This window comes from Aptenodytes forsteri, unplaced genomic scaffold, assembly GCF_000699145.1.
Source record: "Aptenodytes forsteri isolate BGI_AS27 unplaced genomic scaffold, ASM69914v1 Scaffold241, whole genome shotgun sequence".
Taxonomy (NCBI): Eukaryota; Metazoa; Chordata; class Aves; order Sphenisciformes; family Spheniscidae; genus Aptenodytes; species Aptenodytes forsteri.
In genome coordinates this window covers 10,023,142-10,035,945 of record NW_008795252.1, presented here as the reverse complement: position 1 = coordinate 10,035,945, position 12,804 = coordinate 10,023,142, and the positions used below count along the sequence as shown (strand labels likewise).

General features: G+C 38.9%; 1 protein-coding gene across 1 annotated transcript in view; it reads left to right on the top strand.

Moving 5' to 3' along the window:
- SCUBE1 (signal peptide, CUB domain and EGF like domain containing 1) overlaps nucleotides 1–12,804 on the top strand; it is a 219,653-nt gene that overhangs the window by 138,961 nt on the left and 67,888 nt on the right. The window contains exon 8 of the mRNA XM_009279091.2: nucleotides 6,122–6,238. Within this exon, the coding sequence (XP_009277366.1) occupies nucleotides 6,122–6,238 (117 nt within the window). The remainder of the gene's footprint in view (nucleotides 1–6,121; nucleotides 6,239–12,804) is intronic.

The following is a 12,804-nucleotide window of genomic DNA, read 5'->3' as shown; positions in this document are numbered from 1 at the left end:
TCTTTCCACAGGGCTGCTCTCCAGCCTCTCGTCCCCCAGTTTGTACGTATAACCAGGATTACCCCGTCCCAGGTGCAGAATCCGGCACTTGCTCTTGTTAAATTTCATACGGTTGGTGATTGCCCATCTCTCTAGTCTGTCCAGATCTCTCTGTAAGGCCTCTCTACCCTCGAGGGAGTCCATAGCTCCTCCTAGTTTAGTATCATTGGTGATACTAGATGTATCAGATATGTATCGGTGATATGAATGTAACAGATTACAAAGAGCTCTTGAGCTTGAATAGGACACTGAGTAGACATGAACTGTGCTCTTAGATTTGACGTGCTGCTTGCTGTGTTCATGGTACTTCCCTTCTCGCTCTTCTCCTCCAGTATTCTTTATCAGAAATAAAGTAAAAGTGAAACTCAGATTCTGTAGTCTCTGTAGGATATGTGAATCAGTTTCATTGAATCATAGACTCATGTAAGTTGGAAGGGGCCTCTGGAGGTCATCTAATCCAACTTCCTGCTCAAAGAAAGGGCAACTATACCAGGTTGCTCAGGGCCATGTCCAGCTGAGTTTTGAATATCTCCAAGGACATAGATTTTACAGCTTCCTAGGGAAGCTGTTCCTGTGTTTGACCACTCTCATGGTGAAAAATTTTTACGTTGTATCAAGCTGGAATTTCCCATATTCTAACTTCTGTTTGTTGCCTCTTGCCCTTCCACTGTGCGCCTCCAAGAAAAGTCTTGTTCCATCTTCTTTATACTGTCCCATTAGTTAGCTGTAGACAGAAATAAGAACTCCTCTGAGCATTCTCTTGTTAAGGCTGAACAGCTCTCAGCCTCTCAGCCTCATCATGTGTTCCAGCCCCCTAAACACGATCTTAGTAGACCTCCACTGAATTTGCTCTAGTATGTCCATGTCTTTCTTGCACTGGAATGCCCAGAACTGGACACAGCACTCCAGATGTTGTTACTCCAAGCACCAAATAGAGGGCTAGGGTCACTTCTCTTGATCTTCTGCTTGTACTCTTACTAATACAAGCCAGGGTGTTGTTGGCCTTCTTTGCCTTAAGGAAACACTGCTGACTTCCATTCAACTTGTCCATGAGGGACCCCAGGTTTTTCTCCAAAATTGCCTTCTAGCCAGTCAATTCTAAGCCTGTTCTGTTGTATGAGATTATTCCATCCCATATGCAGGACTTGGGTTTGCCTTCATTGGAGCTCATAATGTTCCCCTCAGGCCATTTTTTCCAATCTGTTAAGGTCCCTCTGAATAGCAGCCCAGCTCTGCGGTGTATTGACCACTCACCCAATTTGGTATCATCCACAAATTTGCAGAAAGTGCCATCCATCCCATGTCTGGGTTGTTAGTAGAGACGTTGGGCAGTATTGGCCCTAATATCACTAGCTGAGGCTGAGGGATAGCACTAGTGACAGACTGCCAGTTGGACTTTGTATTGCTGATTCAGTCCTTTGAGTCCAGGTGTCCAGCCAATTTTCCACTCCCTGTTATTATCCACTTATCCAGCCTATCTCTCACCATGGTGGCCATACTGTGTATACAGACCATGTCAAAGCACATGCTAAACTTAAGGTGAAAAACATCCACAGCTCTCCCCTTATCCACAGTGTAAGTCATGTCATTGTAGAAGGCAATCAGGTTAATCAGGCGTGATTTGTCCTCAGTAAGTCGATGCTGGCCATTCCCAGTCATCTTGTCTTTCACGTACTTGCAAATGGCTTCCAGGATGATTTGCTCCATAAACTTACGGGGGTCTGATGTGAGGCTGGCTGGCCAGTAGTTCCCCAGATCCCCCCTCTTGCTTTTCTTGATGTTTACCTTGTCCAGTCATCAGGAACTCTACCCTGTCCTCATGACTTATCAAAGATTATAGGGTGACTTCACTAAGACATTCACTGTATGATCTTCAGATGTATCCATTCTAGTCGCATAGACCTATATAAGTTTGTTCTGCTTTGCACTGTATCTCAGTTCCTAAAACATTGTTTTGGATCTTAGTTCAAATTGTCCCAGGCTGCCAAAGTGATTAATAAAGATCCCAAGTTTTGCCTGATTTTGAGCAATACCCTTAAAATCACATCATGTTCTTTTGATCATAGAGATAAAATGAAGTCACAAAAATTGGAGGCAGATTTTGGAGACACCTGTCTTCGAGGCAGTTTTTCAATGGCTTTATGAAATAATTGGCCACTACCAGATTTGAATAGAAGCTTACATTTTGAATGGTTATGTTTACCTGGTTCATAAAATAAGCTGAAATTTAGGCTTCCAGAAATGTTCCCAAACCATGACACATGTTCAGAGTTTCAGGCATTTAACAGTATTCAAAGCCAAATAAATCCTGTCTGGTGCCAGTCTTCTTTTTAAGAAAGTGACCAGGTTCTATTGCCACCTGGTAGAGATTCTGCTTTAGTTCAAAAACTTCAGAACTAGAACCTGGAGAACTGATCTTTCACTGCTAAACCCTTGCAGACACTGAAATGACATATTAAAGGACTGAATACCCCTGTAACTTCACCTGGTAACTTAGTCAACTTCCTGATCCAGTGCTGAAGGACCAACAGCTCAAGCTTGTGCTTTTTGATAGGATATTTTTATATCCAGAAGCAGTGCATATCCCATAGTACAATGGACTATTGTTAAAACAATAAATATCCTAATTGAGTAAACCATAGGTATAGCATGTTGGTAATGATTTTGGTTACTTTATAGATCCAGGGAGCAGATACATGAGAGATTGTTCCAGAATTAGGAGCTTACAGTGGAAAAACACAATGTAAGCTGTCTCAGACTGCCTTATGTAAATAGATGTCCTTTTCTTTAGATCCCTGTTTCTGTCTGAGTTTTCTAGTGGGAATTCAATAAGGATATAAGCGGGGCTGCAAACATCACTTTAAATTCACAGTAAAGTCTCATCGTTTCAAACGATGAGCTTTATCATAATTCAGAAGGAATCTAAATGTCAGTTACATGACAGTGCTTTATTTGTGTCTTCCAGTTCTTTTTTTGCTCCTTCATCAGAACAAAAAACATGAGAAACGTGCCAAAAAATCTGGAGAAAAAAAAAAAGTAATAAATATGCTAAGGTTGCCTTTCACAGAGGAAAAAACAGTGAAAAATGGTCTGTAGGATCAATATCACCATGAAGATCTGACCCAAATTTTGAACATCCATTCTTTCCCTTCTGTATAAGTATAGCTTCTTCAATGTGATAGCTTGGAAATAAGTAATTTGCTTTTGCTCTTTATTTGAGACCTAAAACTTGTATTTGCATTTCAAATATACACTAAAGTTTGATAGTGGTGAGGTGAAGAATGAGTTGAAGTCATTTCTAACAGAAACACAGGTGGTGGCGCGCTTCAGTTTATGTTGTATATAGGCCTCAGCTATTCTATTTGATGTAGCTTGTAACACCTCTTTCCCACATTCTGCTATTCACGTTTGCTTTCTTTTACCAATGTTTTCTCACGACCTTGAGTTTAAGGAATTTCATCAATACATCTCTCTGATTATCCAAAATGTTAGAGGTACTGTCAGATGTCCTCTTGCTCACTTGGATCTTCATTCTGTTAGAGTTCGTCATGTATTAAAGTCAGAGTCACCAGCAAAGTTGAAGGGTATTTATTCTTTTTGGTTTGTTTTACTAAATCTTTGTGAAAATAAGAAAAGCTGGCTTGATTCCCTCTATACATAGAAATAACTCTTGTTCACTGAATGACCCTTACCCTATAGATCCAGTCATCCATGCCATGGGAAAAAAAAATTGTTGTGTCTATTCATTTTCACTGGATGTCATCCAGAAAGCAGAAATATTACTGCTTATGTTCTTCTCGTGTTGATGAACTGCAATAAAGGACTCTTCATATGCCAAAGTTAATCTGCTAACGTAAGACTGACTGCTCTTTGCAGTGCTATGCCAAACGTACATCTTCAGCACTTTTTCCTGTTTTTTGACCTTAACTCTTTACTCCTGGCAAATCATCCTACTATTAAACTGTACCCAAGTAAAAAAGTTTTAAATTCCCTGAAACTTTTTCCCTTCTCTGAAACGTAAAATCGTTTGATATCTTGGCCTATGAGGACACACACACGCATTCACATACAAATGGCAATGCCAGCATTGTCATTTACAGAAGAATTCTTCAAGCAGCAGCGTCAGCCTCTAAGCCTATAAAATAGTCCTTCCCAGCAAGGTAAATGAAAATCAGAACTATATTACTTGAACAGTTAGGTTCAGGTCCTGCAAGTCGTAGCTAAGGTGAGCAAGAACTCCGCCTGAAAATAAGGAGTTGCAGACTCAGCTCCATTTTCAGAAAGCTGTCCCAGAGAACATGTCAATCCATTTGTTAGCTGTGCTTGCTGGCAGTTATATGCAAATCCATTTGTATACTGATTGCTTTTTCTACATGATGTTATTACATAGCACACATGGCATAAAAAATTTAAAATCTATCTAGTAGAGCATGTGTGAATGTATACGGACGGCAGAGTTCTGTCCCATGCTGTTAATGCATGTGTGCCCCAACCCCTTGCTTTCGTTTGTTCATAAGTGCCAGCAGCTTATTCCACAGCTGATGAAGAGGTCTGTGCCAGTGCAAAAGAAAAAACAACAGTTACACTTTTTTCCTCTTATTTTGAAGCAGTGAAGCCCCTCCAAAGGGCCAGTCTAAGTTCACCTTGAGGGCATTAGCAGAGGCTACTTTAAAATAAAAATCTTTTAGTATTAGTCAATTGAAAGATAAAGCCTTTTCTGTTCTGTGTAAATAATTTTTGAGGAATGTACTCTTCTAAGGCAATTCCCGATTAGCATATGCTATAGCTTATTGTCAGACCCTGTCCACAGGGTACAATTGTGACACAGACTGTGAATATTCAGCAATAGGAGTCTGTAAATCTGAGTAGGTAATGACAAAGCCTCTTTAGGGAAAGCCAGAATGAGGTGAGCTGAGTAGAATAATGGCAGTCTTGGGGGGCAGGGGAGTATTTTAATTTAATCAAAGCCAGAGCAACTGAAAAAGATACTATTAAAAGGACTTGCTCTCTGAAGTAAATACTTTTCAGATAAATGCACAGTTCAAACTGACATGCTAAATTGGCATCCTTACATCCACTCTATTCTCTGGATCAAAGCAAAGTTAATCATTTCACTTGCCTTTTATCTGTTTTATGGATGTGTGTGTGGGTATGTGTGCATATGTATGTGTACGGTGTGCGCATGTGCACACACGAGTAACAGAAAATAATGGCAATGAGGGACGGGTTTTTGCTTTTTCTGTAATGAAGTTGAAGATTTTTTTTTAATGTAGTGGTACCTAATAGTCATTGCCCACTGTTGTAAAAGCTCAGAAGTATTGCAGCTTTCTCTTGCCTGTGTTTGCCCAGCCACCCTTCTACATACTACAAGCACTGGGAAATTTCAATGACACAGCTTGGAATGGGTTCAGTGACCTCAATTATGCCCTCCCACCCACTCCAAACTCCTTTCAATTTGCAAAAAGCTTTAAGTGGACAAAACCCAGATGCCTTTTGCTTGTAGTTCAGTAAGAACAGATTGGGCATGTAGATTCTTGTCAAAGTGATATATGTAGTTCATTTTCCATTAACTCTTTCTTAACTAAGGATTTTAAATTCTCAGTTCCAAGTCTAGCACTCTGCTTTGCTTTCTACTGCTTTTTAAAGTTCATTATGCCTACAACATCATTTAAAAAAATGAACGTTAAAAAGCCTCGGCTAGACATTGACTGATACGAAACAGACTGAATGTTTGGTTCTGCTTTTAAAGGCAATCACTTTTTTTCTTTTTAAACTTGTTTCATGTGTAATAACCCATCCTATTGTCTAAGACAGTTCAAAAGCACTAACTAAACATAATAAATAAAAACACCAGTTTGGGGGGAGAAAGAAATCATGACTGTGGAAATGATTTACTAGTCAAAACCAGTACATGGGCCCTGATGACCTTGAGAGCTTGCTTCAGTTGGCTTGCTTAAACTTAGACTGCTTTCATAATGTTGTAATATTGCCCCAAAGAGTCGGTGCCTCTCCCCTCCCCCAGAACATTTCATTACACTCCCTTTCTCCCTCTCTCTCTCTCTCTTTTTCTTTCATTCTGCAGAAACATGTGCTGTCAATAATGGAGGCTGTGATCGGACTTGCAAGGATACCGCGACAGGGGTACGATGCAGTTGCCCAGTTGGATTTACCCTGCAGCCTGATGGGAAAACGTGCAAAGGTCAGCTTCTGTTTGCTTTGCAATGCATCATTTGCCTTCAGCGGTTCCAGTACAAGATGTAAATATTCAGTTATTTAATCAATACTTTTAAGTTAAGGCAATACTGGCATAGTGATTGCAATTGAGTTCATTAGCTTTCTCCTTCCCTAATTTTTCTATATTTACCTATTTCAATCATTTTTCTCTCTATTTATTAAAGGGTTTTATTACTGCAGAGAAACGAGATACAGAGGTCAAACTGTTTCAAACTGACCAGAGATTTAGAGGAACAACTCCGGGCTGCAAAAAGCCTTCAGTTTCAAAGGATAGTCTGATACCCTTGTAAAACTTCAGTCATCTAATGGTGTCTGAATTGGTCTATTCAAAAAGCGAGTTAAACTTCTCAACCAGTACTTTGTTACCTGCAGATGATCAACTGGTTATTACTAAGCGAAGACAAGCAAAAGGTGCAGAGGTATTGCTGAAAAAACCCAGACAATTGTCCATTTCTACCCCTTCAAAACATAAGTAGCCAGCTACAAAGGAAAACCAAAACAGCATTTACTACTGCACAGGTCTAAACCGTACAGCTGATGCTCAGATTTTACTGTTCCAAAGGCAGCACAAGAACCTTGGCATTTTGTCCTTCATGAGTGTGTTAAAACTGAGGTCAGGGGAAGAGAGAACAGAAAAGAGCATCTGATATCACTGTCAACATCTGTTCTCAGTTAAGGAGACAGGGACAGTTCTCAAATATCCCTGCAGAATCACACTTAATGGCACTATGCACTTGAGTAGATTTAGATACATGTTAGTAGGACCAGGCCCTCCATCAACCATTTTCCCATCTTCCTATGTATTTCTTTTGAGCTCCATTGCAAGAGACTTGGTGATGGACATCCAGGAGGACATCGCATATACTGTTGTCACAGAGAATACTTTTTTATCATTCAGTGACTTAGCATGTTGACCTAACTTGCTAAGAAACTATCGGGACTTTTTTCCTTCAAAGTAACCAGAAATGTCAGAATTTCTTCAGTCCAGGGCTTGATGTTACTTAAAATAGTAAAACCCACAAAAATAAACAGAAAATGTGTGGTTTCCTCTTGCTCCAGGCTGAAAAATCCCAGTGCTTGGGCATGATCCTGTTAGTATTTATAGAAATAACAGTCCATTTGCCTGTTTATTTGAAAATAAAACATTTAAGCTGCCATTGCACACAATGTTAATAGTTAAGGGTGAGCACACATCAAAAATCAGTCGTTTTAGTTCAAGCCACATAAAAACAATCTTCATTTTTACAGGCAGACTAGCTAAGCCATAGCAGACCAGTAATAGCGATTCCACCGAGTGCTTAAAAAGAAGGCATTTTAATACTGTAACATACACCTAGACTTGATCATAATGTTTATTACTGAAACTGCATCATGAAAAAAAAGATTAATTCTAAATTTAGGAGTTTGGCCATAGAACTAATATGAAACAGTATTTCTATAATAATCAAGTCTATAATTAGTGCTACAGACAAAATGAAATATTCAACTGATCCTCAAACCAATTACCCTAGCTCTAAGCTCTTTCACATTTTTTTCTTTTCCCCCTTTTTATGAGAAGAAAATATGAGAAACAGAATCTGTATTTTTTTGATGCTGCAGATTCTTTCTTAAAATAAGCAGCAACTGGAAATTAACTCCCATGGTTTAACAAACCAACCAGGCCATTTCTTTTTAACCTTTATTGACATTTCAGGAAATAATCTTCATGATAAAATGGTAAAATATATGTTTTGCATTTAATTTAACTGTAATTAAAAATATTTATCTAATATATTGCACTGTGAGATTTCTGGGCTAGATTCTGTTTCCCTGAAGCTAAAGTAACTTCCCATTTAAATCTGTGCACAAAGGATCCTGCACTTAAACTGACCAGTGAAGCTTCTTCCGTAGCTTTTGCAGGCAGCCCTTAGTCAAGACTGCTCTCTAAGATTTACATCTTCTGAGCGCAAAAGTGAGCATTTTGGTGGAGTGACATTGATGCCTTCCTGGCTCCTCTTGCTTATAGGTAAAGCCTAGAAAAGGCTGGGGTGGGGAAATTCAGTGTGCACATTTTCCTTTCTCTGAGTTCTATAGGAAACAAAAGAAAAGAGTGATCAGCTCAAGTTTTTGCCTTTGATTTTTTTTCTCTTTACTCTCCTTGATTTGACTGGCCCACAATTTTTCATATATACAGTTCATTGTTCCCTCTAGCTGTAACATTACGTCTGTGTGGTAAGAGCAATGGATTATCTATTGGATGCCCTTTAAAGCATCTTCAGGGATCATGCAGCTGTCACATCCTGTCTTTCTTGGGCAGAGTTTTCAAGTCCATCAAATGTCACAGCATATCCAAGTGAGGTTTTTCACAGAAGCATCATTTTAAGAGAGGTTATATTTCTAAATATGGGAGAAAGGTATGTCATTATCTATTAAAGGCAAGTAGAGAGACAGGGCATGTAAGAAAAGCTGAGAGAAGTTGGAGGGATAATTAATATACTAACCGAAAAATGCAGTTGTGGGTTGAACAAAATGATTAATATGTTTAGTTTGAATTTAGCAAATAATGTTGACCAAAAAGAATGTTTTTATTGGAAAGTCTACGATTTTTCAGTCCATTTTGGCATCTTCCTCTCTAAGACATTTTACATAGTGCAGCTACTATTTGAAATTATGTAGTTGCTTAGATTCAAGAGGCTTAAATAAGACTCAAAGAAACATCTGAACTTTAGAGTAATCTGACATGGACATTGTGTAATTTATTAATCTGTAATTCTAGCTCACTTGTAGGTGATTTCCGCAATAGTGCGCTTTTACCATACTGGTATTTTATGGAAATCTATTGCCACTTTTCTTCCTTTTTTTTTACAAGGGAATCAGGTAAATTAAAGAACATTTTTATTTTTAAATTAATGAAATAAATAAAAATACTATTTTTCTAAATAACAACAATTCCCAGATGGTTCTGTTCAAAATCAGGACTAGTCTGTGTTAGGCATTGTATGCACGTATAATGGGAAAAAGAGTTTATTGTCCAAAATGTTCACAGGTTTTTGTTTAGTAGTTTGGAATTTCATTAACTGTTTAGCATAGAAAAAAGGCAAGTATACATACAAAAGGAAAGGCAATTTTTTAAGAAAGAGTATACGTAAACATGCTTTATTTGCCAAAAGATGGCAAATAAACCCTATTAAATGTAACTAATTGTCCTAGACTTTGTTTGCAATATCATATTTCATATTCTATAGTTCTATCATAAAAGCTGGGATGGATTCAAATCACGGAGTACAGAACTGAGTCAGGACTGAAACTCTGGTATTTCTCCTGGCCCTTTCCCAATGTATCAGAGAATGGATGGTGCAGGAAAGCAATTTCCAAGTAATACAGGGGACCTACCTTCAGCAGTTTTGCGTGTCAACCTCTTTCATAGGCTCAGTGGGAAATGAGAGTTCATTGTACCTCAAAGAATCAAGCTCCTTTTGTTAATGCAGAGTGCAGTCTGGTTTATATCAAGTGTCAATAAAATAGGAAAAAAAAATTGTTGTGGAGAAAGTTTTAACATGGAATATGTACAGGTAGCTGCATAGCCCGTAGGAAGACTACCGTAGCAGAAGATTGTTTTGGCTTCTGGAAGCTGGAAAAATCTTTTTTATCTCAGATTCTTTCTCCCTTACATATATTACTTACCTGATCTCGTAGTGAAATAAGAGCGAAAGTGCTGTCTGTGGTCTAGTTAGAGGGACCTTTAGGTGTATTAATGGTGGCTGGGATAAAAATTCATTAACCTTTTGCTGTTCTTTAAAAGTCAGTCTCAAACTCAAGTCTTCCCTCAGCTGGGTTGGCACACAATGGAGAATGTTCCTTTTTTCCCTTCAGCTTTCCTATCAGCTTGGCTCTTAATAAGCCAAACCATGGAGGCTTTTGTCAGCTAAGAGAAGAGACACATCCCAGGCAGAAAGAGTTCCATATTCTCCCTCTAATTAATGCTATTTAATTTCTCCTACCACTGTAACTGGGTGATCCCAGCTTGATGCTGATTTCATTTGCTGCTGTCGATTATTGTGCTACGCATGACGAAACAGTGGCGTTCGTTTCCTTAAATGCCTACCAAGTCACCCCACAGAAGTCAGCTAACGCAGACAGAAAGGGAGCCAGAGGATTAAAAGACATAGTGGCCCAGGATGCTCATTGCTCATTGCCTCCTACCCACTTTTTAATATCCCCTATATTGTGCATATCAGGGGTTCTGTGGTCCCTAGCTCCCTTGCTTGTTGGTTTCTGTGCATCCTTCCTGCTGAGTACCCTTTTCATGCATCCATCTGTAATCTGCCCTCAGTGAGAAGATTCATCAGTTTAGCATTTTAATTATATTAAATACAACTTATGTAGCTGATAAAGCAGGAGACTCGTTTGCAAAAAACTTGGGAGGTTCAAGAGGAGTGAAGTCATTCTAGATTAGACTTAGCGCAGATTTCTGAAGATTGTTTAAATCCAGCTGCCGAACTGGATCAAACAATAAAGGGCTCGTCTGCCCGAGCACAGCTCCAGAAGGATGGGAGACAAGCTGGGCAAGGGAGCATTCTTCTTCCAGGACTTACAGTAGAGGAGGGCTGGGAATGACTGCGAAAGACATCTGAGAGAGACGGGGGCTTGCTTTGTGGGTTCCTTAAGAAGTGAATTAGAGCAAGAGGAAGGGCCACAGGCTTCTGGCATGGTGTAAAATGTAGGACCGTGTGTCTGATATGCTCCGTCTCTGCCTCAGGGATTTAACAAAGAAACTGTGTCCCCGAGGCACTCTTGTGCCCCAGAATAATGCAGCTTCCTAGCACTGTACACATAGACATAGAGGAACTGTGCAGGGTGCAGCAGTTGCTGAACTCCTAGAGTCAAATGGCAGAGCAAATATAATTTTTAAGCAGGAGAAGAGAAGCATAACTGGATTTCTAAGGGTTATGGTCCAAAAGCCACATCTTAAATATGGCTTTTCCATAAACATCTATAAAGTGCCACCTGACTTTGCAATGCCCCATAGATGTTTTATAATAGCAAGATGTGTATAATTTTGTTTAGCTAACTTTGTATTTTGCATCATTTTCACAGGTAAGCTTGACAGTGGGATTTTGGGGAGGTAGGTACTCAGCTGGGCTAGAATGTCAGTGGTTTTCGTAGCAATATGATGTTATATTGATAATCTGCCACCAGCTGTAGCTAAATACAGCAGTATTAATTCATGTGCACGAACAGATCTTTGCCAAGCCCAGGTGATCTCATGGACATGTATTTAGGAGACAGAAAGGTCCCTGCACGTCTCCACCTAGAGATGGGGCATTTTATTTACTGTGCAACACTAAGTAAGCCCTTCTTAGCCCTCTGGCATATTGTTTAACTAGAGCAGTGTTACGCTGGGGTTATGTGACTGGATGCTGTTTAGGCAAACATTTCTTCTTCCTGCTGTCTCATTGTCATGGTTACCCAGCAATGTGGTGTGCTCTCTACTTCCTTGAAACAGGCCCCCATCCTTTTGCATTCAGATGCAGCAAAGAAATGTGGCACTTACATGCTTAAATACTTGACTGTGCTGCAGTGGGAGCATCAGAAATGCCTTAGCGTTGAATGGTTTGTCCACTCACTCAACTCTGTAACCTTCCTTATCATTAAGCAATCTAGAAAAGAAGAGCAGGAGCATAGAAACTAATGAACAATTTCAGTCAAAGGACCGAATCAAAGTCTGTTGAAATAAAAGGGAATTTTTGCATTGGCTTTATTAGGTTGACATAGTAATTGCTCTTTTTTATCTTTCTTAATTGCAGCCTATTACAGCAGGAAAATGCATTTTAAATTGTTTTTGGATACAAAAAAATGAAACCCTGAAAGCGAATTAAATTTTAAAAATGGAATTGTTTCTGTAAGGAAAGAGTTTGTTACAGAACAAGTTTCAATGAAGCAAAATATGTCGTATTTTGTTAAATATGAACTGAAAGGTTTCATTAAATTAAATGTTTGAAATTAATGCTTGACATCAGTTTGGTAGGAGAATATGACTCAGATGTTGAAGGCTTTCCTCTCTTTTCATTCAGAACACACTAACACTAAGTGAAAAGCTCACAATGAACAGTTTAGCTGGCCAATTTGGCTTCATTTCCTGGCTACAGAATATCTGTGAACAGTTATGATTTCCTCCATCATTCCATTAGTCGAAATTACTTAAAATTTGTTTTAGGTTTTTTCTCTAAATTGCATTAAATTGACTAAAGCTTTTAGAATTGCATCTTGTCAGTCCCGATCAATTCATATGAAACTGAAAACGTTTGCTCTTTTTTTAGAAAGGAACACCAGAAGGAGTTGCGGGTTATTTTTATTGTTTATTATTAGTAAGATGCAGTTGTTAATCTGGTACATCAACTATTAGCTTGCTTGAGCTATGATACTACCTTTGTTTGACTGTGGTTGATTGGATAAGTTTGAGAGTAGTGTATTTTTTTCTCTGATTGCCTAAACGGAGAAGTTTTTGCAGTAGGAGTAATTACCTATGATGAACTCAGGTTTTGTTTTGTT